The sequence below is a fragment of the Mastigoproctus giganteus genome, chromosome 4 (genome assembly GCF_048544385.1).
Source record: "Mastigoproctus giganteus isolate SK-2022 chromosome 4, ASM4854438v1, whole genome shotgun sequence".
NCBI lineage: Eukaryota > Metazoa > Arthropoda > Arachnida > Uropygi > Thelyphonidae > Mastigoproctus > Mastigoproctus giganteus.
In genome coordinates, this window is record NC_143578.1 from 158,770,983 (window position 1) to 158,796,644 (window position 25,662).

General features: G+C 39.1%; 1 protein-coding gene across 1 annotated transcript in view; it reads right to left on the reverse strand.

Annotated features, from left to right (window-relative positions):
* Positions 1 to 23,379, reverse strand: part of fbp (fructose-1,6-bisphosphatase) — a 101,429-nt gene extending 78,050 nt beyond the window's left edge. The window contains exons 1-2 of the mRNA XM_090371838.1: positions 23,108 to 23,379; positions 5,468 to 5,723 (exon numbers count right to left, since the gene is read on the reverse strand). Coding sequence (XP_090227964.1) covers positions 5,468 to 5,723; positions 23,108 to 23,283 — 432 coding nt within the window. The 5' untranslated portion in view covers positions 23,284 to 23,379. The remainder of the gene's footprint in view (positions 1 to 5,467; positions 5,724 to 23,107) is intronic.
* Positions 23,380 to 25,662: the final 2,283 nt, after the last annotated feature.

Consider the following 25,662-nt stretch of genomic DNA (forward strand, 5'->3'; position numbering starts at 1 on the left):
GGGCCGGAGGTTGCACACAATGTTGTCACAGGTCAAAGACCCCATTCCTGGGGATTCCAGTAGTGGGGTCGTATATGAGATCAAATGCCCGGATTGTGGGGAATGTTATGTGGGGGAGACAGGACGGCAACTAAAAGACTGTCTGAGGGGAGCACATGCGAGCTATACAGACCGCAGAGTTCAATAAGTCCGCCATTGCTGAGCATTATTGGGAGAAACATCATCAGGTCTCCCCTGTGAATGCTGTCATCCTTGACCGGGCGCATAGGTTCTCGGACCGTAAGTGGCTGGAGAGTTTGTGGATAGGCTCGTCTGAGAACAATAGTATGAATAGGGACAGGGGTGTTCGATTTCACCCCCTGCTGGAAGCCGTGGTCCTGGCAAAAGACGAGCGTTTTATATTTCCATGCTCCCGAGCCGCTTCCGGTTCTAGTTCACGTGGAAGAAATATTGAGCTTGCGCCTGGTCAGCCACGTGTGCTGTGAGCCTGTTACTTAAGGATGTGTTGCTTAAACATCATTGTTGTTGAGAAAGGAGGCGGAAGCCCCCGAAAGCTTCAGTCAATGTTTTATCGCTTTTAATTTTATTGTATTTTAAATATTTTATTTATATTTTATCGTATATTTTAAAATTTTTATCGTATATTTTATTTTGTAAATCAGTTTTTTGCATATATTATTTTACAGTGTAGTATCGTTTGGTACATTTTATAGTTTTCAGTATTAAACCACTATAGTTAAACGGTTGGTGTATTTGTTTTAAATTCTGGATATGTATTACTCTCCCAACCTTAGAGGCCTTTTTGAAGATATTCTCTGTTTTCTGTTTTGCATTGTCAATCAGTTAGCATTAGCATTAGTAGAGGCATTTGATGCAAGAATGCAAGCTTATACAGCATCAGCCAAAAAAAAAAAACCCCACTTCCACTTCACCCCTCTGTTCGCTCAAAATACCTGTCCAGCTGAGCCTTAAACTTATTTAGGCTATCAACCTCCACTACAAGGGATGGAAGTCTGTTCCACCAACCAACTACCCGCTGGCTAAAGGCAAATTTCCGCACGTCTATCCTACATCTGTCTTTCCTCAATTTGAATTTATGCCCTCTCAGTTGATTATTCTGAGCTAGAGGAAGAATCCCATCAGCATTGAGCATGCTCAAACCATTCAAGGCTTTATACACCTCTATCAGATCACCTCGTTGGTGCCTAGTCTCGAGACACTGTAATTTGCAAAACTTAAGCTTTTCTTCGTAAGAGCACCCCTTTGTTCCATTCACTAATCTTGTTGCCCTTCTCTGTACTCGTTCCAGCAGCTCTACATCCTTCTTGAAATGAGGCCTCCAGACCTGTATACAGTACTCTAGGTGTGGCCTGACCATCGCCTTATACAATGGAATAATCACCTCCTTATCCCTGCTGGAAAAATTCCTGTATATCATTGACAATACTCCATGAGCTACTCTTGCAGCCCGTCTGCACTGCTCAGAGAACTTCATATCTGCCTGCACAACCACCCCCAGGTCCCTTTCATTCTCTACCACTGTCAGTGTAGTACCACAGAGTTGATACTTTGCTCTGGGGTTGCTGTTTCTCATGTGTAGTACTTTACATTTGTCAATGTTAAACTTCATTTGCCACCTCTCAGCCCATCTGCTCAACCTTTCCAGATCCTGTTGCAGCAGCATAGTGTCAGTAGTGTCTTTGACAACCCTGCCTACCTTTGTATCGTCTGCAAACTTCGACATTAAGCTTGATATACCATCATCAATATCATTTATAAATACAGAAAACAATAATGGACCCAACACTGAGCCCTAAGGGACTCCACTAATAACATTAGTCCACGATGAGCAGTGTCCATTGATTACCACTCTCTGTCTTCTCCCCCTCAACCACCCCTTTATCCATAGCAGCAATTTGTCTCCAATGCCACACTGCTCCAGTTTGTGCGGCAGTCTTCCATGTGCAACAGTATCAAAAGCCTTTCTAAGATCCAAGTATATAATGTCAAAGCTATTCCCTGTATCCAGTTCTTTTGTGACTGCATCACAGTATCCAATCAAATTGGTCAGCCAAGACTTCCCCTTAACAAAACCATACTGTGTCCGAGCTATAACTGAAGTCTTGTCTAAATGATCCTGCAGTGCTTCTTTAACCAGTGCCTCCATTAATTTTCCTGGAACAGAAGTTAAGCTCACAGGTCTATAATTACTTGTGTCAGCCTTTGATCCTCCTTTGTGAATTGGGGTCACATTTGCACATTTCCAGTCTATGGGTACCTCCCCTGAGTCCAAGGAAGCTCTCATAATTATGGCTAAGGGTTTGCTTACTTCCTTTGCTGCCTCCTTTAATATAACTGGATAGATCCCATCCACCCCGGGTGCCTTTCTTGTGTTTATCTTCAACAGTTTCTCCTCCACTTTACTCCCAATTATTTCAAGATTCTGTAGCTTACTGCTAGAGTTGAATACACCTCTGGCATTCCCCTCGCTGAATAACTCCTCATGTGTGAATGTCGATGCAAAATATTCATTTAGTTTGTTAGCTACCTGAGCAGGACCATCAACAGTTGACCCATCAATATCAAGTGGACCAATCTGAGTCATCCCCTTCCTTCTAGAGTTTACATAAGTAAAGAACTCTTTGCTGTTTTTCTTTGCATCCCTTGCCAAGGATTTCTCGTAATCTGCCTTCGCCTGCCTAACCTCCTTTGTAACTTGGTTGCATATCAACTTGTATCTATCATAGGCTTCTGTGTTATGTGTTAATTTGTAAGTATCCCATGCATTTTTCTTCTCTGCCATATGCCTCATTAGTTCATCTGACATCCATTTTGGCCTAAACCTTGAACAATATTTCTTAGTTGGTATGTAAAGCCTAGTAGCTTCCAAGGTAAGTTCTTTGAATGCTTCCCATTTTGAATTTGCTGTTGGTAACATCATCAGTTGGTCCCACTGTATAGAATTTAAATACTGTCTCAGTCCATCGTAGTCGCCTTTACGGAAGCAATAACCCTTCCCTTTACCCCTAATGGTAGTTACCTCTTTGAGTAAATCCCACTTCAGCACACTGTGATCACTGCCACCTAGTGGTTCATTTATCTGCAGATTCTTAATGCACGAAGAATCACTGCTGATAATCAAATCAAGAGTATTACTCCCTCTAGTTGCCTCCCGAACATGCTGATGTAGAAAACAATCATCCAATAAATCCACAAAAGCCTTGCTAGTGTGTGAGTGACCAGCCCCCAAATTCCAGTCAATATCTGGGAAATTAAAATCTCCCATTATAAGACTCTCTGATTTACTGGCCCACTCTATTTCCCTGTACAGTTTCTGATTATACTCATCAGAGTCATTAGGCCTATAGCACACTCCTACTCTTAATTTTGATCTCCCAATGCTTATGTCACACCAAACTGACTCAACACTGCACTGTCCAGCGATGTCGACTGGCTTCACTTCCTTGGTTTTTATGTGTTTCTTAACTAATAGCATAACCCCTCCCCCCTTCCTATCCTGTCTATCCTTTCTGTAGACGTTGTACTCCCCATATTCCAGTTCTGCATCCCTTATATCTGTATGACACCACGTCTCTGATATCCCAACAATATCTGCCTTTGATATTTTGAGCAATACCTCAAATTCATCAAATTTATTTACTAAACTCCTAGCATTGGTGTACACACAAGTATACCTGCACCTGTTTCTATTCTTAGCTACCCTAACACAACCCATGTGTTTACTTGTACCGCAATGGCTCCCAGCAGTCTCTGAAATATCATGCATCTTGTTTTTCAGGCTTCTGCTCATTCTAATAGAAGCAGTGCAAGAATCTCTTTCACCTCTGCCAGTGGCTACTGTCAATCTATTGGTCTTTGTCTCCCCCCAAGCTAGCAGTTTTCCGACCCACCTAACACTGCCTCGATAGCATCAGCAAATATTCTTGCACCCTTTCTATTTAAGTGTATCCCATCCCTGTAGAAGCAATCACTCCTGTTAACAAGTACAGTCCAGGCTGAAAAAAATTCTACCCCTTGAGCCTTGCACAACCTTTCCAGGGCCGAATTGATCGACAAAGCTCTCATCATATACTCCCTCCTATCGGTGTCTGGGCAGAATTGCAGTTCTAACAACAAAGACCATTCCAGATTCAAATCTAGGTTGATCCATGTTGGATTAAATTGAACTTGGTAAGTCAAACAGTTAACTATAAGAAAAATATGAATTACTAAAATGAAGAAGTCTCAGAAGTCACAAAATTAAAAATAAAAAAGAAAAACACCTCAGGGTAACAACACTCATACTCTAAAGCAGTGAACCTGAGGAAAATGGATTATCATATAACAAAAAATAAGACCAATGCTAATATTTTCCAATAGTTGAGAACCAACAAAATCAGACCTTAACAAAAAAGACCAGTTGTTTCCAATATATTTTAAAAAGTGATCATGAGACTGAGAAAATTCCTTATATGACATTACAACAGCAAAAACTGAAAATAGATGCATAATTGAGACTTACCCGAGATTAACAATTTTAAAATTCCCTATTTCTTTTTTTTTCGGGTCCGCGAGAACCCTGTATATTCTAGCAGTAAATACATGCTAGAGTGTGTATATAAAACTACTTTACTGAATATACTTCATTAATTTGGTATTAAAGTCTTGCTTTAGGTTTAACGCAATGAAAGCACCTAAAACAAATACAAAAAAATAAATAAATAAATAAATAAAATATGGTGTGAAATAAACGTTAATTACAAAATAAAATCACAAAATTAAAAAAAAAAAAAGAAAAAGAAAAAGATGAAATAAGAATTTACTGTCACCAATGCACAGCAGTTCTGTAATGTAACTTCATTCTCTATGCCAGGCATATCAAACTGAGACCCTTGGGTCACACATTGAATCCTCAAACATTTGTTGTGCAGCTTTCAAGTGTCAACTTTCAGAGGTTAACAGTGTTAAACCTGTATGAAAATGATAATTGTGATACTAAAAGGAGATGCACTATTATTAAATTTAAATAAAATTCATAAATGATACAGACCGTCATAAATATAGCTGGTCCTGGGATCACATATTTTTGTGCAAGAAGAAATATGAGAAAATTTTTATTTCAATAATTCCGGTCTGGTATGCTTGCACACACATACACACACTAGCATGTCCTGAAAATTCTTCAGTCCTGTAGGTGCTGCATGCTGCACCAACAGAACTCCTGCTCTGTGTTATCAAGTTTTATTTAAAAAATATAACTGTCTAACACATAAGTTCCCCTTTTCTGTTACTGCATAAGGAAAATTAGCTCTTAATTATGCTCTGCTTTTCAGGAATATATCTACAATGTAGACTGAGAAATGACTGCATATTCAAAATTTTTATCTTTAAATTATAAAACTTTATGTACCTCTAATTTTTTATGTTTTAAATTTTTTTCTAAATATATATATAAAAAAAAAATTACCTTACGATACACTGCAAATATTGAGCCAATAGATACAAGACAATCAATATTAGAAGAACCATCAAGAGGATCAAAACACACAATATATTTTCCCTGTTTATCTGTTTCCACTTCAATAACATGATCATTCTCTTCTGACACAAGCAAGCAAGTTGTAAAAGAAGACTTCATCATATTTATGAACAGATCATTAGCCAATACATCAAGCTTTTTAACTTCTTCTCCTTGAATATTTGTTTGACCTGCAATTCCATATCTGAAATAAATATACTTCATTAATTTATAAGTATTACCAGACCTTTTCATTACTTTAACCCCTATGTATCTACCTATGACATGATGGCAATAATTTGCCAAACCAGAGCTAAAGTGCTTACACTATTCAAATTATTACAACTAATGTTGTTAATGACAGTACACTACTGCAACAGGATATAGAAAACTTGAACAGATGGGCTGGGAGGTAGCAACTGTTGTTGTTTGATTGTTGAGGATTCTGCTCAGGTGAGCAGAATCCTCAACCAATTGAGGTAGCTGACAAACTGAATGAGTATTTTGCATCTACATTCATACAGGAGGAGTTATTAAGGGAAGAAAATTCCAGAAGTTTATCAAACTGTAACAGGGTGATTAATGATTTTGTAATAACTGAGCGCAAAGTGGAGGAGAAATTGCTGAAGTATAAGAAAGCCACCTGGGGTAGAATGGGATCTATCCAGTTATATTAAAGGAGGCAGCAAAGCAAGTAAGTAGGCCCTTAGCCATGACTATGAGGGTATCCTTGGACTCAGGGGAGGTCCCCACAGACTGGAGATGTGCAAACGTATCCCCAATTCACAAAATGGGATCGAAAGGTGACACAAATAATTACAGACCTATTAGTTTAACTTCTGTTCAGGGTAAAATAATGGAGCCACTGGTTAATAAAGCACTGCAAGATCATGTAGACAACACTACAGTTATAGTTTGGACACAGCATGGGTTTGTTAAGGGGAAGTCTTGTCAGACCAATTTGATTGGATAGTATGATGTGGTCACAAAGGAATTGGATGCAAAAAAGAATTTTGATATGATATACTTGGAATTTAGGAAAGCTTTTGATATTGTTACACATGGAAGGCTACTGTAAAAGTTGGAGCAGCAGGGCATTAAGAGCAAGTTGCTACAACGATAAAAGAATAGTTGAGTGGTAATCAATGGACACTGATCTTCGTGAACTAATGTTATTAGTGGAGTCCCTCAGGGTTCCGTGTTGGGCCCATTGTTCTTTTGTATATTTATCAATGATTGATGAAAGTATTGATGAAAGTATATCGGTATACTTTCATCATATTGATGAAAGTATATCAGGTTTAATATCGAAGTTTGCAGATGATACAAAAGTTTGCAGGGTTGTTAATGACCTGCTACTGCAACAGAATCTAGAAAAGTTGACCAGATGGGCCGAGAAGTGCCAACTGAAGTTTAACATTGATAAATGCAAAGTACTGCATATTGGTAGCATTAACCCCCGAGAAATGTACCAACTGTGTGGTACTACACTCAACTGTGTGGTAGTGCAACATCAGACAACTCGTGAAGGCATTCACAATATAAGATGTAACAAAAACGATGCCATTTCACCTACTTCGGTAATTTACTAAGAACTAAAATGATGATTTGCACTAATTTGTTCCTCTAGTAAATTTCCTGTAGTCTGAGGCATTCAGCCCTAAATCCTTTTTAGTACTTTACTATTGCATGCTGTCTGGCATCTCTCATATTGCGGAGTTAAACTTCATAACTAGGTTGTCACTCGTATCACCGAGATACAACCTGCCCATTGATGAGAGGCCAACAAGCTTCGAAACAGTGCTGCTTTGGGTAGCCCAATAGTAATCTTCATTACTAAAAATAGGTAACAGTCTTCTCTACTGGCGAAGCTTTGCCTATTCAAGGGATTTATGAGTGAAGTACTTGAGTGTGAGTTTGAGGAGTAACTGTCCCCTTTTCTTTTTCTTCCTCTCCTACTATCACTTTCCTCCACCTTTTCGCTTTTTTATGTCTAATGGGGCCATAGATGTGGATAACATTTATTATCCCATACCCATTTACAAACAGTGCTGTCTCGTGGTGATATTATTCATTGAGAATAAGTAATATTGGTGTTCACTACTAGCATTAGCATTAGTAGAGGCATTTGATGCAAGAAAGCAAGCTTATGCAGCATCAGCCAAAAAAAAAAAAAAAAACCACTTCCACTTCACCCCTCTGTTCGTTCGAAATACCTGTCCAGCTGAGCCTTAAACTTATTTAGGCTATCAACTTCCACGACAAGGGATGGAAGTCTGTTCCACCAACCAACTACCCGCTGGCTAAAGGCAAATTTCCGCACGTCTAACCACATCTGTCTTTCCTCAATTTGAATTTACGCCCTCTCGGGTGATTATTCTGAGCAAGAGGGAGCATCCCATCAGCATTGGGCATGCTTAAACCATTCAAGGCTTTATACACCTCTATCAGTTCACCTTGCTGGTGCCTTGTCTCCAGACACTGTAATTTGCAAAACTTAAGCCTTTCTTCGTAAGATCACCCCTTTGTTCCATTCACTAATCTTGTTGCCCTTCTCTGTACTTGTTCCAGCAGCTCTGCATCCTTCTTGAAATGAGGCCTCCAGACCTGTATACAGTACTCTAGGTGTGGCCTGACCATTGCCTTATACAAGGGAATAATCACCTCCTTATCCCTGCTAGAAAAATTCCTATATATCATTGACAATACACCATGAGCTACTCTTGCGCCCGTATACTTCATATCTGCCTGAAAGGTCCCTTTCATTCTCTAACACTGTCAGTGTAGTACCACAGAGTTGATACGTTGCTCTGGGGTTGCTGTTTCCCATATGTAGTACAGTAAACCCCCGCTATTCGCGGGGGTTACATTCCTGAGAAATGCCGCGAATACCGAAAACGCGAATACTGAGTTATGGCTCCCATAGTAATAAAGGGGTTCCGTTCGAAAGTATGAAATATATAAGAAAAACTAGTCTAAAATTTTGTCTATGTATGTATTATATGTACCTTCATAATATGACTATGCACATAGTGAAATGCAAGCATATGGCATCCAAATGAAAATAAAAAACAATTTAATATTAAATGTAATATTTATTAGAAATTTCGAACAAATCTTTCAAACCAGCGCCTTTGTAGAAAAAAAAAACAAAACTTATCCCGCCAGTGCTATCACCAGTTTCGCTAAAGTGTTGATAAAGGAGTTTTGCCTTTTCACGAATGATGAGTGAACTTAACGGAATTTTATTTTTTGAGTTCGGTCTTCTATCCACAGATTTAAAGCCTCTCCCATTTTTTTCTAATTTAACATCACGAGTTACAGAGCAAATTTTTGAAGCAACTAGCGCGTTTTCACGGACACTACGGCGGATTTGTTGATTGATCGTACCGTTGACTCATTGATTTTAGAATGTTTTGCCACTGAGGAGACACTTTCACCTTTAGAAATTTTGTCTATTAACTCAATTTTATTCGCTAATGTCATCACCTTCTTTGATATTTTCACATTTCTCTTGTTATTCGTAGCCATATTTTTCTACGGGATAGAAAGAACGTGTCCACAATAAAGTCACTTTCGTCCGTTAACACACTCGAAAAAGTCTGTTTTACACTGCAAAACGGTAGATTTATCACTTTTATAAGCATATCAATTTATAAATTGATAAATTTATTCAATTTATAAGCATATAAATTATAAGCAAACGACAAAAACTTCCACTGCAAGCGCAAAACACATACTGAACAAGGATTAGCGAAAAACATCCACGCTGGCGATTTTGTCACCCCTCTCCCCCCACCCACTGAGCGCGGTTTTGACCGGGAAAGATAATTTTAGCCACGCCCATGTTTTTTATGGCGGATAATATTCACGGCACTTTAAAATTCACATTTTTTTAGGCTTCATTTTATATTAAATCAGCAATCGCGAATACAGATACCGCGAATAGCGAGGGTTTACTGTACTTTACATTTGTCAATGTTAAACTTTATTTGCCACCTCTCAGCCCATCTGCTCAACCTTTCCAGATCCTGTTGCATCAGCATAGTGTCAGTAGTGTCCTTGACAACCCTGCCAACCTTCGAATCGTCTGCAAACTTGGACATTAAGCTTGATATACCATCATCAATATCATTTATAAATACAGAAAACAATAATGGACCCAACACTGAACCCTGAGGGACTCCACTAATAACATTAGTCCACGATGAGCAGTGTCCATTGATTACCACTCTGTCTTCTCCCCCTCAACCATAGCAGCAATTTGCCTCCAATGCCACACTGCTCCAGTTTGTGCAGCAGTCTTCCATGTGCAACAGTATCAAAAGCCTTTCTAAGATCCAAGTATATAATATCAAAGTTATTTCCTGCATCCAGTTCTTTTGTGACTGCATCATAGTATCCAATGAAATTGGTCAGGCAAGACTTCCCCTTAACAAAACCATGCTGTGTCCGAGCTATAACTGAAGTCTTGTCTAGATGATCCTGCAGTGCTTCTTTAACCAGTGCCTCCATTAATTTTCCAGGAACAGAAGTTAAACTAACAGGTCTATAATTATTTGTGATCCTCCCTTTGATCCTCCTTTGTGAATTGGGGTCACATTTGCACATCTCCAGTCCATGGGTACCTCCCCCGAGTCCAAGGAAGCTCTCATAATTATGGCTAAGGGTTTGCTTACTTCCTTTGCTGCCTCCTTTAATATAACTGGATAGATCCCATCCACCCCGGGTGCCTTTCTTGTGTTTATCTTCAACAGTTTCTCCTCCACTTTACTCTCAGTTATTACAAGATTCTCTAGCTTACTGCCAGAGTTGAATACACCTCTGGCATTCCCCTCGCTGAATAACTCCTCATGTGTGAATGTCGATGCAAAATATTCATTTAGTTTGTTAGCTACCTGAGCAGGATCATCAACAGTTGACCCATCGATACTGGTGCAGCATTGCTTATTCGAGGTAGTGCAATATCAGGAAATTCATTGTGAAGGCATATTTCTGCACTTATATCAGCAATATTTTCGACACTTTGTATGCACACACAAAAAAAGTGTGGATATGCATATATATATATATTCTCTTGTTACAGCAGCACTAAACACACTTTTATAATTGGACCCACGTCCCTGTGCTGAGCCATACTCCCAGATAGGGCACTAGCCCTATGACATTCTGCCCTCCACTTCCCAAGGGCCCAGCCCATTCCCTCCCCTCCCATACTTTTCACCTGGTGGGCCAGGGCTAGCCCCAAAATTTGCGGGACCCTATTCAAAAATTACTTGCCACCCCTGGGGTCCTGTGAAAAACTTATACAGGGTGTTTTTGAAATTGTGATTTTTTTTCAATTTTTTATTTTTTCAAATTGTTTACAGTAACTAAGAAATAATTAAATAATTTTATATTATACTGAACAAAAATTTTATATACGGATAATATTTAATACATTAATCAACAATACTGTTTAACAATTGCAGTCATTATTTGTTATTTTCTTACTCATTATTTTCTTACCTCCAGAAGTTAAAAACTACATTTTGAAATAACGTCCTATGTTTGAAATCAATAAAGAAACATATACATTGAGAATGAAGTATACACTCTACTTCTAACAATTTTCAAGTTGACTCGCACAAGCACTCTTAGAGTCACAATAATGTAGAGATAACTAGACATTAAGACGACGGTAGGCTCATTGACAGAAATGCAGAAAAGATGTGGATGATATTATTATTTAGACCATTTGAGTGCGGGGTCCTGTTCAACAGAACTAGTTGAACATGCTTGTGGACGGCCTTGGGTGGGACCTACCACCTTAATTCTTTGTCTGCCTCTATATATATATAGATTAGTTATACATTTAAGACAAGCATATTCAGTATATAGCTACACTGAGTTAGCTTTGCATTAGTAACACCCCCTTGTTTAGGAATAGACTTGTCTGTGGATGATTGCTCAAAGTCTAGATCATCTGATATAACATTGTAGTTTGCACACAGAGCAATCAGTTTTTGAGTGTCTGCAAGGAAGAATGAGTCGGCGTCAAAATCTTCCGACTTTGAACTTGAAATGTATATTTCAACATTTCAACTTGAAATGTTGAAATGCAGGCGTGCCCCTCCATCCCCATGTTGCTCCTATTTCCAGGTAGAAGTCATATTTCCCATCATCTACCTCCTGTGCCTCCCTTTTTGTTCCAAACTCAAACTGTCATCCCCCATGCTCCTCTTCTGATTTTTTTCTCCTGCTTTTACTCCTTCTCCCTTCCATTTTCTCTTGTTTTCATGTCCACTTGTCTTCACAGTTAGTTTTCACCCCCTTCTTATCAATAGTTCTGTTATTTGGGACATCAAATTGAAGGGGGACTTCGTCCATATTTGCAATCTGTCCCAACTCAAACTGATGTGTCTTCCGACATTGAATGACAAAACGATGAAATTCAAGGACCTTCTGCTCATAGCTTTCAGGCATCTTTTGGCCAAGTCTGGTGCATGTACGCATGCTTAATCCATTCTGTTTCATGAACCTGAAGCACCAATTGTGTCCTCCTTTGAAATCAGTAACTTCTTTTTCATCAGCAATTCTTCTTGCCTCATGCTGAACCATCTTTGTGGAAACAGGAATTCCAACTGTCCTTTGCTCCTCAATCTATATCTTCAATTCTCTCTCTAAATTAGGCCAATTTGTTGACTTGCCTCTAATGGCTTTCTTCTGCCGTGGCATTTTCAGTAGGGTTTCTTCTTCCCATAGCCAGTATCAGATTGTTTTCTCAGTTGGAGGAGGACCAAATTTATGTTCAGCAGCACGATTTCCATTCACTTTTGCAAACTGGATCACTTTTAACTTGAATTTAGCACTGTACGAAAATCTTTTCTGAGCCATTTCTTGGCAGAACGGCAAAACGTAACCTAATATACCGGTAACAAGTGCGAAACAATATGTGCAAAGACAACAAGCGCGAAAAATGCAAGTAAAAAAAAATCTACAACCACTGTATAAGACGCACCCAGTTTTTATACCCCAAATTTTCGAAAAAAGGTGCGTCTTATACATGGGGAAATACGGTAGCTGTTCCGACTTCACCGAGAATACATGACACTCACTGTATCTACCGGTCTATGTGCTTGGACATAGAGCGGTAGATACAGTGAGTGTCACAGAGCATTGGACATCACAGAGCATTCGTGACACTCACTGTATCTGCAGGTCTAATTACTGGTGATGAACTATGTACTTGCAGTAATTTTTTTTTCTTTTATCTGTATTCTGAGAAAATAGCTATTTCAACGTGTTTTCAGAAAGAATCAAAAACAATTTCCTGACTACATAAGAATCGGAATATAAAAATGAAAGTAGACAGTTATAAAAACAATAATGGAAATAGGTAATTATTAATAATTTTTAATTAATTATAACACTGACATTTTGTATTGCCTAAAAATAATAATAATATGCCTATATTTGTGATTATTTGTATATATTTGCATACATCACACATTGCAGTGTTACCAATTAATGTATAAGACACACTTGCCTTTCAATCATACGGTCCTTGTCCTTCTGTGGTCGACACTTACCTTTCTGTCATAAGGTCCTTCTGCAGGAAAAAAACACTTGTAGGCCCTGGGGCCTGTTATAATTAATTAAAAATTGATAATAATTACCTATTTCCATTATTGTTTTTATAACTATCTACAGCAGAACGTCGGTTATCTGGAACGTCAGTTATCCAGAATAACTTGAAAGGCTGATCTTTCTTCTTTTTGTTTTTTATTAATGGTATTACATTAAGCTCCGGTTATAGTAATCACGTTTGCAAATTGAATTTTGATTAAAATAAGTGAAAGATCGAGTTTACTACCCATTTATAACAAATTGTACAAACAAAAAACCCAATAAACTGAAAACTGCAAATTGTTTTTATTATTTTATGGTTGTGACCTCTAGAATTCTATGTGACCTACAGATCTCGTTACCGCAACCAGAACCACAGACACAGAACACCAATATGCCGATCCCTGTGCTCATCAGTCCTAGATACACCCCGCTGAATCAAGTAGTGCCATGTCAGAGACTACCTGTCCGTATAAAAGTACCTAGAGTACCTGCCTGCACTATCTCTTATCAGAATGTGCGTAGTCTTAGGAACAAGCTTGACACTATGGAGCAAATTCTGCTCCCCGGATATTTTGACCTGCTCGCCATCACCGAAACCTGGCTCAATGATGATCAAGAATTCCTAGCGGCAGCTGCCCCAGCTGATTATGGGGTCGTATTCACATCTCAATTTGCACGCAAGGGTGGAGGCGTCGCAATATTTTACAAGAAATCCGCTTTCACGCTATTGGATAATAAATCCAGTAACTCCCCTAACTATGAAGCAATCCTCGTTACGTTAGGATACAACTTCATGACGTTTGACATCTGTGTGGTGTACATACCTCCAACGCCTTCCCAGCAAATCATCCTTGAAGTTTCCAACTGGATAATCAATCAGCTGCATCCCACAGCTTCTCACTTAGTTTGTGGTGATTTCAATTTACCTCCTCAGCTATCTAATCTGAAAAAGGATCTTCTGGCACACTTGAGATGTGCTGATCCACAACTTATTAATGAAGCTCCAACCAGGGGGAATAACCTCTTAGATCTAGTTCTAGCCTCTATCCCTTGCACCCTTGATTACACCGCAGAAACGTCATTTGACTCTGATCATGTCCCAATACATGTGACTGCATATCTGCGAGCTCCCAAATTAGAAGCCAGAAGGACAACAAAAAAGGTTGACATCACTAGTCCCAACTTACTTGATGTAGATAAGTGCATCAGAGCCGCCTCTCTCATTCCCTAGGTGACCTTAGAGACTTGTGACCCAGAGCTAGCTGTGAACATTCTCACAAACTGGATCAACACGGTTGCCAAATATGCTGCCTCTAAAAAAATCACAATCAGTCCATATACAAGACTTTGGTGGAATTCAGAACTCAAAATGAGTTTCCAGCTGAAGCAACAGCTCCATCGCACATGGAAACAGTCGCAAAATGTCAATGATTGCATCGTTTATTCAAGGGCACGGGCTCAATTTAATCGCCTGAAATCTGAGGCAATCAAATTATACGTTAACCAAGATCTGGCTAAAGGAAAAATTCCATACAAGAAAGTGAACCTTCATTTTCCTTTGCAACTTGATCCTGAATTGTGGCTTGATTTCATCACAAGATTTAATCGTAATCCTATGCCAAACTCAGATCTGGCTCTACTAACAGAGCCAACCCAGCAAGAAGTGTTGAACACCATTCAGATCACAAAACAACAGCTGATCGTCGCCATCAATTCTCTACCTGCCTCGTCAACCACTGGTGATGATGGAGTTCCCCAATTCATGCTTAAATGCCTAAGTCCATACATTATTCAGCCACTTTTAATTATCTTCAACCAGTTACTCTCAAACCAGATTTTCCCACAGCAATGGACAAACTATCTCATCAAACCTTTAGCCAAAGTTCAGTCGCCATCGAAACCTAAACACTTCCGACCCATCTCCAACTCCTCCAGTCTGCTGAAGCTCCTGGAGAAGACCTTACTCCCCATCCTCATCAAGCAGATCTTGCCCAGTAATCCAGCCCAAATTCACTACTCCCTTCCAAACAGATCAACGATTACCAATCTGCTAGCCACCACGAATACTATCTTGTCAGCATTCGAGAAAAGGCACGAAATAGCTGTTACTTACTTAGACATTGAGGCTGCATTTGATGCCGTCCAAATAAACCAACTACTCACTCTCCTGGAATGCCACTTCCAGATCACAGGGAACATATTATGCTTTCTCTCTTCTCTTCTGAATAACAGAGTTATAAAGCTTCATACAGGAGATCGCACCCTTACTAGATCCGTCACCACAGGAGTCCCACAAGGAGGGGTCCTTTCCGGCCCTCTGTTCTCATCTATTATCTTCCCACTGGTTGCACATTCTCAATGTCTACTGAGCTGTGCAGATGATATCAAGATACTCACTCCCATCATCCCTGGTCAAGACCTCGATCTGGTAAAAACAGAAATTAACAACACTCTCACTGCAGTTACATCTTACCTCTGCCAGTTTGGGCTCAAGATCAATCCTGCTAAGTCCGAATTCATGGTGTATTCATTGAAGCAAACTCCTTCTTCCCTCCAGCCTTCGGTCGGCAACATCCTCATCCCAATTGTGTCCAGCCATTGTGATCTGGGCGTTTTATTCGACTCCAAACTTCGATTCAATGCCCACATAGACATGCTCCTCATACGTGCTTCAAGACTCTGGTGGATAGCAAAACAGCATCTCCATATCAGAGATAAAAAGACAACCGTGAGGTACATAAGAACAATTATCTTTCCACCTTTACTCTATGCTGCTGAAATTTGGGCGTCAGCGGCACCGTCAATGAAACCACTCTTTGCCACAGAATTCTGGCTCCTAAAGTGGGCCAACAGGAAGCACAACCTTCCAGCTCTGATTCGTACCACACAGCTTGCCAACTCTCTCGGGATTCCACAGCTTCCCACCTTAGTCGACGACCAACGTCTCCTAGCAACAGTCAAGATGATAACAGGCATAATCGCAACACCTTCATTCTGGGATACCTGTGGCTGGAGGATCCCCACTGCTGCCCTTAGGGCCAATCCCGAGATCCACTCGCATTCAGCGCGACTCCATCTCTCGGACAGGTTCCTCCCTCAGCAGATGTTCAAGCAAACCCAGGCACTTGACGCCGACCTGAACAAATTCGCTGTTGACCGGACTTACCGGAAAAAAATTATGACTAGTAGGACTAATCAGCAATGACTGATGTGTACCTTGCATCTGTTTCTGTCTGATTGAGCTGGTGCTCTTATCTCGATGTTAAGCCAGCTCAATCAGACTTAACTCTCGTGAGGAGTTCTCTCCTTTGTATTAAAATATGTTTTTATTTGTAAAATTACCTTTTTTTGTAAATAACTGTTCGATTTTCCCGGAAGTTTTGGGAGGCTGTAAAAATGTAAACCCCTGGCTTTTTGGCCGTGAAGGGCATTAAAGATTATCTCTCTCTCTCTCTCTCAGAAATGTGCTTTAGAAAAATATCACAGAGACTACTGGGTTTTCTCGGAAACCATGAGTGAATTTCAGATTAGTTTAGCTCTAGATTCGGTAAGAATAATATCGGTCCAAAACTGTGTGATTTTTCTCAATTTATTACAGTAAAGGGTAGTAGTAGTAGTAGCAGTAGTGGCATGTGATGCAAGAAAGCAAGTGTATGAGCTTATGCAGCATCAGCCAAAAAAAAAAAATCACACTATTCCCTCCAAATGCCTGTACAGTTCCTCCTTAAATTTCTTTAACCTAACAATTTCCACAATGACAGATGGAAGTTTGTTCCAGCAATTAACCACCCGCTGGCTAAAGGCAAATTTCCGCAAATCTATTCTACATCTGTCCTTTCGTAATTTGAATTTATGCCCCCTTCGGTTCGTAATCTGAACAAGTGGAAGGATCGCATCAGAATTCAGCGTGCTCAACCCATTCAAGGCCTTATACACCTCAATCAGATCACTGCGCAGGTGCCTAGTCTCCAGCCACTGCAATTTGCAGAACTTAAGCCTCTCTTGGTAAGAGGATCCATTCATTACCCTCACCAATCTTGTTGCCCTTCAAGCAAATCTACATCCTTCCTAAAATGAGGCCTCCAGACCTGTACGCAGTACTCAAGGCGTGGCCTGACCATTGCCTTATACAGAGGGACAATCACCTCCTTCTCCCTGCTAGGAAAATTCCTATATATCATTGACAAAACCCCATGATCTGCCCTGGCAGCCTGTCTGCATTGCTCAGAAAACTTCATATCTGACTGCACAATTACTCCCAGGTCTTTTTCATTTTCTACCATCTTAAGTGTAGTACCACACAGTTGGTACATTTCTCTGGGGTTACTTCTACTCATATGCAGTACTTTGCATTTGTCAAGGTTAAACTTCAGTTGCCACTTCTTAGCCCATCTGCCCAAATTTTCTAGATCCTGTTGCAGTAGCACACTGCCATTACTGTCATTAACAACCCTACCAACCTTTGTATCATCTGCAAACTTCGACACTAAGCCTGATATACCTTCATCAATATCATTGATAAATATACAAAACAACAGTGGACCCAACACCGAATCCTGTGGGACTCCACTAATAACATTAGTCCGCGAAGAGCAGCACCCATTGATTACCACCCTCTGTTTTCTCCCACTCAACCATCCTTTTATCCATTGTAGTAGAGGCCCCTCCGTAACCAGGTGGAAAGGAGCAGCAGTGCGTAGCACACGCTTCTTGATTAGACCGGGGTTCGAGCCTGTTACCACCAAATACGGAGGATGTGGAAAAGTCAGGGAATGACCACCGCATATTCCTGGAGCAATATGGCCTTAGTTGCTAATGCTCCTAAAAACCAAATAACAAACAAACAAAACCATTGTAGCAACTTACCCTTAATACCATTCTGCTCCAATTTGTACAATAGTCTTCCATGCGCAACAGTGTGAAAAGATTTCCTGAAATCCAAATATATGATAATGGGTGAACAAAAAAAAAAAAAAAAAAAACCCGCAGTTTTAACATTGCAACAAAAAATGGAAATTATTAATAGAATTAGAAAAGGCGAAAATTTAGGAAATCTCATCAAAGAGTTTAATGTGGGGACTTCAACAATTTACGACATCAAGAAAAATTCCAATGCTATAACAGAATTTTTGTTGATTATGGATAGCGAACGAGGAGGATCTAGCAGGGAAAAGGCTATGTCGAAACCTGAAAATGCCACTTTAGAGAGTGCACTCACTATTTTTTTGTTTTCTTCAGAGCAAAATTTAGGGGAACCAGTGTCTGGCTCAATGTTGTGTGAAAAAGCATTAGATTTTAATCGAAAATTAATAGGTTATGAAGATTTTAAGGCAAGCACAGGTTAGCTGAAAAACATTAAAATGAGACATGGTATACGGATACTAGATATTCAAGGCAAGAAAGTCTCTGCAGACGAACTGGCAGTGGTGTCGTTTGAAAAGTAATTTTGCTTCAGTTATAGAAAATTATGAGAAAGAAAACGTTTATAATGTTGATGAGACGGGCTTATTATGGAAAGCATTACCAAGAAAAACCCTAGCCACTAAAAGAGAAATGCCTGCACCAAGTTTTAAGATGAGAAAAGAGTGAGTTACAATTACCATGTGTGCAAATGCCACTCGGACACACAGACTGTGTATGCTTGTTATTAGTAAGTCAAAAAAACCAAGCACATTTAAAAATCTTTCTAATTTTCCTGTTTTGTGTAAGAATCATAAAATTGCCTGAATGGATGTTTCTGTTTTCCCGAGATTTATTTATAATTTTCTTTTTATTTAATTAATCTTATTTAATTTAACCGTAAGGTAAGAGTAAATTAATTCACTGAACTCCAATGAATGGTACACCCTTCTAATTGGCTGTGAAAAGTGGAGGAAGCAGTGATTGACAGGTTGTGACTCTGCCCACTCACTGCATCCCCCTCTTCATTTCAGGCAGATTTCACGTGACACGTGTCACTGGAGTACTGAATTCGAAATTCGTCGCATATGGTTTCATTTGCATGCTGGTTTCTTGTTTGTGTTGGTCGTTCGTTGCTGCTTGCTACAGTTAATGTTCGTTGCTTGGCACGTGGTTGCTCATTTAGTCCTGAGTTTCTGTGTCATTATCCTGTTGCATCCTGCAGGTAAAGTGTTTTGTTGTTTTTTGCTGCCATGTGTTGCCGTCACATTTTTCTTATTTCTTTTTATGTTTTTTTGACATTTGTTCAATCCCAATGGAGTGCGAGAATGTTGCATGGTATGAAAAGGGATGGATGTAAGGCTGTATCATTGCATGTGTTAATTGACCTTCTTTGTGTTTAGTGCGACTTTGGGAGGGATTCAAGCAAAAACCGGCTGTTGGACAAAAAAAAAAAAAAAAAAATTATAACAGGAGTCGTGTTTTTAATCGACTTTCATTTGTGTTTAGTTAAAAATGGTTAAGTTTTTACAACTTCGGCAGGTATTCAGAAAAAAAACGGTTGTTTGTTGCATGTCCTATTACTTTTTGTTTCTTGTTTTGAAAAAAAATTAGTTTTTGTTAATTTTTCTTAATTTTTAACTCTGACATGTTACATGACATTTTGTCTTCCAGGAATAAATTGCTTTAATGTTAGTTGCTGCTCCGAAAAATTGCCGTTTTGCCGTTAATTTTGTTGTTTTTCAGCTCCGACATTTTGTTATTGTCACGTGCATCTACTGCATGCAGTCTTCGAGAAGAATAGGGAGCACGCAGTGAGTGGGCAGAGTTACGAACTGTACGTGACTGCTTTCCCCCCTCTTATTCTGGACGCCATTTTGTAAGGGGTACCATTCTCTGAAGTATTACCAATTAATTAATCTTACAGTAAAAATTATCAGGAAAATATTCCAGTTCGATTATACTGAAAATGGTCTGACATCAATTATTCCAGAAAACTGACACTCTACTGCACTTTTATTTTTATAATCAAATTCTTATATTGTCAGGAAATTGTTTTTGATTCTTTCTGAAAACACATTGAAATAACTATTGGTAATCCTGCACTTTAGTGTCGTGAGTCACGGTCAGCCATCCAGTTACCGCAGTATTATGACGGGAAGTTCCGACTTCACTGAGCATGCGCGACACTAACTATATCTGCTGGTCTGTGCTGCGAATTGTCACGGAACATGGGTGACACTCACTGTACATTGGCAATGTACTACATACGTGCAGTATTTTTCTTTTTCTCGTTTTCAGAAAGAATAAAAAACAATTTTCTGACTACATAAAAGAATTTGATTTTAAAAATGAAAGTAGACAGCTATAAAATTATAAAGGAAATAAGTAATTATTGTTAATTTTTAATTATTATTTTCAGAGTCCCCAGTGGAACTCCACGTTGTCGGCCACCCCCGCCGGTAGATGAGCCAAACTGTCCACGGTACTCTGGCTGCTCTCCGTCACGGATCGCCTGAGCTTCCTGACGGAGAACAACAAAAAAAAAAAAATAAATAAATAAATAAACAGACAGCATTAGTGAGCGAGATAGCTGAAAGATGGGGGTAAAAAGGAAGGAGAAAGCAAAAAAAAAAAAAGAAAAGAATGATGATATCCAGCTCAGGACCCTGGGTTTGCCAAGTCCATACTCAGCAGATGTGAGCCCTGGGGTCTTCTTAAAAAAACGCGAGATGAAAAGTGTTCCGTGACTAAAAAAAGTTTGGGAAACATTGCCCTAATCAGTTCCACAAGCTCTGGATCAACTGAAATATTTTGAAAGGGCTTGGCTTAATTCCTTTCTTGGAACGGAGTTTTTCTAAATTGATGAAGGCAAAGATGGTATCGTTATTCTTTGCTTTTCTTTTCTCCACTAGCCTAGGGAAAAACAGCATTGCGTTAATTCAAACGTTTAAAGCGAAGAAAATACAATGTTCGCAGTTGACGCCTTTTTACCAACATCTTTCAGCTATCTCCCTCAATAATGCTTTTTTTTTTTTTTATGTTCTCCGTCAGGAAATCCCTGACGGAGCTACCTACCCTTTTTCAGGCCCGGAGGCAAAGAACATGTTGGCCCCTACTTAATTAATGAAAATTACAAAAAGAGGAGGCAGCCAAAGACGCCGGGCCCAGAGGCGCCTTGCCTGACTACATGGTAGCTACGCCACTGCTGTATACCCATTAAATTTAAGTACAAAGTACAAATTTAAGTATAAAGTTATTATAAGTGTTTTTTTTTTTCCTCAGAAGGACTTTACGATTGAAAGGAAAGTGTCGCCCACTGGCCCTTACGATTGCAAGGAAAGTGTCGCCCACGGGACCTTACGATTGAAAGGAAAGTGTCTTTTAAGTTAATTTGTAACTGTGCGATGTGTACAAATTATTACAAATAATCACAAAATATACTCATATTATTATTTTCAGGCAAAACAAAACATATTAACTGAAAATAATAATTAACAATAATTACTTATTTCAGAAAATTGTTTTTAATTCTTTCTGAAAACGAAAAAAAAAAATACTGCGCGTAAGTAGTACATTGCCAGAGTACAGTAGTGTCGCGTATGTTCCGTGACAATTCGCAGCACAGACCAGCAGATATAGTTAGTGTCGCGCATGCTCAGTGAAGTCGGAAAACTTCTCCGTCAGAATACAGTACATGGACGGCAGATACGGAGAGTGTCGCGCATGCTCCGTGACAATTCCCAGCACGTAGGCTGGCAGACAGCAGCAAACGGACAATAGAGTATTGCGCATGCTCAGTCAAGTCGAAACTGCCCGCCATAATACGATTCACGACAGTTCCGAGCTGCGGTGACTAGATGGCTGACCGTGACTCACGACACTAAAGTGCAGTATTACCTAACTATTTTCCCAAAATACCGATTAGAGAAAAAGAAATAAAATTACTGCGAGTACGTAGTACATTGCCAATACAGTACACTGTATATAGTCCCGGCAGATACAGTGAGTGTCGCGCATGCTCTGTGACAATTCCCAGCACCGGCAGATACAGTGTCGTTCATGCTCAGTGAAGTCGGAATTGCTCCTTCAGAATACGATTCAGGATACGTTGGAGCTGGCGGTGACTTGCAAGCTGACCGTGGCTCCCGACACCAAACTGCAGGATTACGTGTATATACATATCTAATATTATTTATTATTAGCCATATGATGCAAGGATCCTGAAGCTTATGCTGCACCGGCCAAAAAAAAAAAAAAAAAATTTCCGAGAGAGAATTTACCCTGAGAGAGAGAGAAAAGTAGAAAAGAATCACCAAGAAAGAGAAGAATGATGACATCAAACTCAGGATCAGGTGTGCCATATATATATATGTATCCAGTAATTCAACCTTGTGGCTGATCACTTCCTCTGATGAGCTGTCTTCACCATGTCTTTTCCAGTTCGTTCAGTCTTCTCTTGCTCGCTCATCATTGGATTTCTTGGGAAGGCCTTCACAGGGTTGTTTCCCGTTGCTTTTCCTGTTAGTGGTGGCTTCCTCTAACTGAAGCTTGTTTGCTGCCGCCTGTTTAGTTACCTAAACAGGTTTATAATATATAATGTTTATAAGTGGAGAGAATAAAAGTAGGTAGATAATGTCAAAAGTGCTAACGTTACGGAAATTGTAATTACGGAGAACAAAGAAGAGAAAGGTTATAATAATAAGTAATTAGAAGTACTTAATGTTGTGTTATTATTATCACCTTTCTCTTTGTTCTCCGTAATTACTATTTCAGTTCCGTTAGCACTTTGACATTATCTACCCACCTTTGTACTCTCCACTCATGTATCCATTATGGTCGTTGGTTCTTTCTGCTTAAATTTAGCAGTGTCCCTGGTCCATTAATTAATAATACTTTATACTGTTATGTTTATACATATATATATAATATCTAGCTTTTATTTACAAGTCAAATTTTAAAGTTATTACAGTATTTTAATTAAAAATGAGTAACTGTTTTTATTAAATATTCGAAATTCAGATTGTAAAGGAATGAAAAAAATTAAGTAAAAAAATTGCAGAGATAATTATTACATACAATTTTGCTATTCCTGCTTTGCGGACAGCAGACGACACAGCCTTTATAGCAGTAAGCAAACTATTAAGCAACTGAGTAAGGTCACCTGTTGCTTCTGGACATTTCCGCTGTTCTGCTAGAACGAAGCGAGTAAGAGTCATGCAGTTTGTATCCAAGTTCATCGCTTTGGAATCCATACTTATATACAATGTTTGAAACTACTAAGGAATATGGCAGACCTGAGAACTCTAGCTAAACTTGATCTTATCTTCGATATAACAACGTAAACAAACATCAACTTTCAGCCAATGAAACATGAAAGCAACAATTTCCTCCACGACATTATGCCGCATGCGCCAGAAATGATAAAATATGTTAGTTTGTATAGAGCACAGAGCACACTTTTTTTTTTTGTATTGGAATAAAAATTACAAAAATTTCATACCAATAATCAGCGAATCGATATATTGTCCAACGCAATTACAAAACTTTAGAAAATGCTCCAGGAACTCTTCGCAATGTTCCGGCCTGTTTCTATGTCCTGAAACTGGTGGCTCCACTGTCTATGCGTTCTAACATGTAACCGGAATTAACATTGTCGTCTATGGGAGTGTCCACTCTGTACGTTGTATGTTACTACCTGTGTAAGATACTCTGTGCTATAGAGCACAGAGTATCTTATTACTCTGTTGTATACAGCTAGACCACAGAGTAGTACTGTGGAGCTAGACAACCATAGGACAAAAATTAACTCACTGGATTAGAAGCAACTGCAATCGGAAAATAATCATATTATTCGATTACACTCAGAGGCGGATTATTATTATTACATGTATTGGGGTTCGAGCCCGTCACCACCAAATACGGAGGATGCGGAAAGGTCAGGGAACGACCACCGCATATTCCTGGAGCAATATGGCCTTAGTTGCTAATGCTCCTAAAAACCAAATAACAAACAAACAATTACATGTATTATTATCCATATGGTGCAAGAAGCCTGAGGCTTATGCTGCACCAGCGGAAAAAAAAAAAAAAAAAATCCCAAGTTATCCTGTGAGAGAGAGAGAGAGTCAGAAGTAGAAAGGAATCACCAAGAAACAGAAGAATGATGATATCCAGCAAAGGACCCGGGATGTGCCAAGCCCATACTCACCGGATGTGAGCCCCTGGGATTTATCACTAGGCACTAAAAATCGTAGCTCAAGGTGTCTTTGATGGAACCTCAAACTCTAAATGAAAAATATCCTTACATAATTAGGCGGGTGTAATGATATATAGAGGTCCGAGCGCCTGATTGATTTTGATGAACTACTTTATAAACACTAAGAAACATTTATAGGCTCCAATATATGTCAGGGCAATAGTACCCTGCATGAACACCACGTTTTCACGACCACGTAATTACATATGAGCAGTGATCCTAGATACTAAAACGGTTATGAGAAGTGTTCAATCCAGGGAGAGAGCGGGGTGTATTTCACCCCGGTGGATAAAATTCTCCCGCCGCCGGTGAAAAATAGTAATTTTTATTTTAATATTCGTTCAAAGTCCTCAGACGTTGAAATTTTCGCCACATTTTTTTGTTTATTATTAATTGAAATTTTCTTCTTACTGCGATCTGTTGGGGCCATAATGTTGACACAATGTTGTAATTATAAAACATGAATTTAATAAATTTATGTGAAATGAACACAAAAAGCAACACGAAAAATCACATCTCGTCAAGTGGCACAAGACGAAAATAAATCACTAAAATTCAAAAGACACGAAATTTTCAAAATAATTAAATGGGCAATATTTCTGACTGCACGAATTGTAAATAAAAGCCATTATTTCAAGTGTCCGCATTTTCGTTTTATGATTTTCAGGTTCTCTTTATTTTCACACAACCCATCTCTTAATAGTGTTTCAAACAAACGGTTTACTTGCGACTAATTATTTGTAAATCGCAGGCAGCGAATAGGTCGCCTGTATTGGTTCCTGTCAGATGCTATTGTAATTATAAAGTGTTCCGCGGCTTTCAGGGAGTAGGCAAAATGTCTGGCAGAGAGGAGAATACCTATTAAAAAATATTGTTCAAGGTTTAGGCCTAAATGGTTATCAAATGAACTAATGAGACTCGTGACAGAGAAGAAAAATGCATGGGATGCATATAAATTATCAGACGACACAGAAGCCTATGGTAGATATAAGCTAGTCTGTAATCAAGTCACAAAGGAAGTTAGGCAGGCAAAGGCAGATTACGAGAAATCTTTGGCAAAGACTGCTAAGAAAAACAGCAAGGATTTCTTTACTTATATATACTCTAAAAGGAAGGGGGTGAATCTGATTGGTCCATTTGATATCGATGGTTCGACTGTTGATGATCCTGCTCAGATAGCAAACAAACTGAATGAGTATTTTGCATCTACATTCACGTTCTTAAGGTTTGAAAATACCAGAAGGTTATCAAATTGTAGAAGGGTGCTTAATGATTTTGTAATAACTGAGAGCAAAGTGAAGGAGAAATAGTTGAAGTTATGTTTAAACATAAGAAAGGCACCTGGGTGGATGGGATCTATCCAGTTATATTAAAG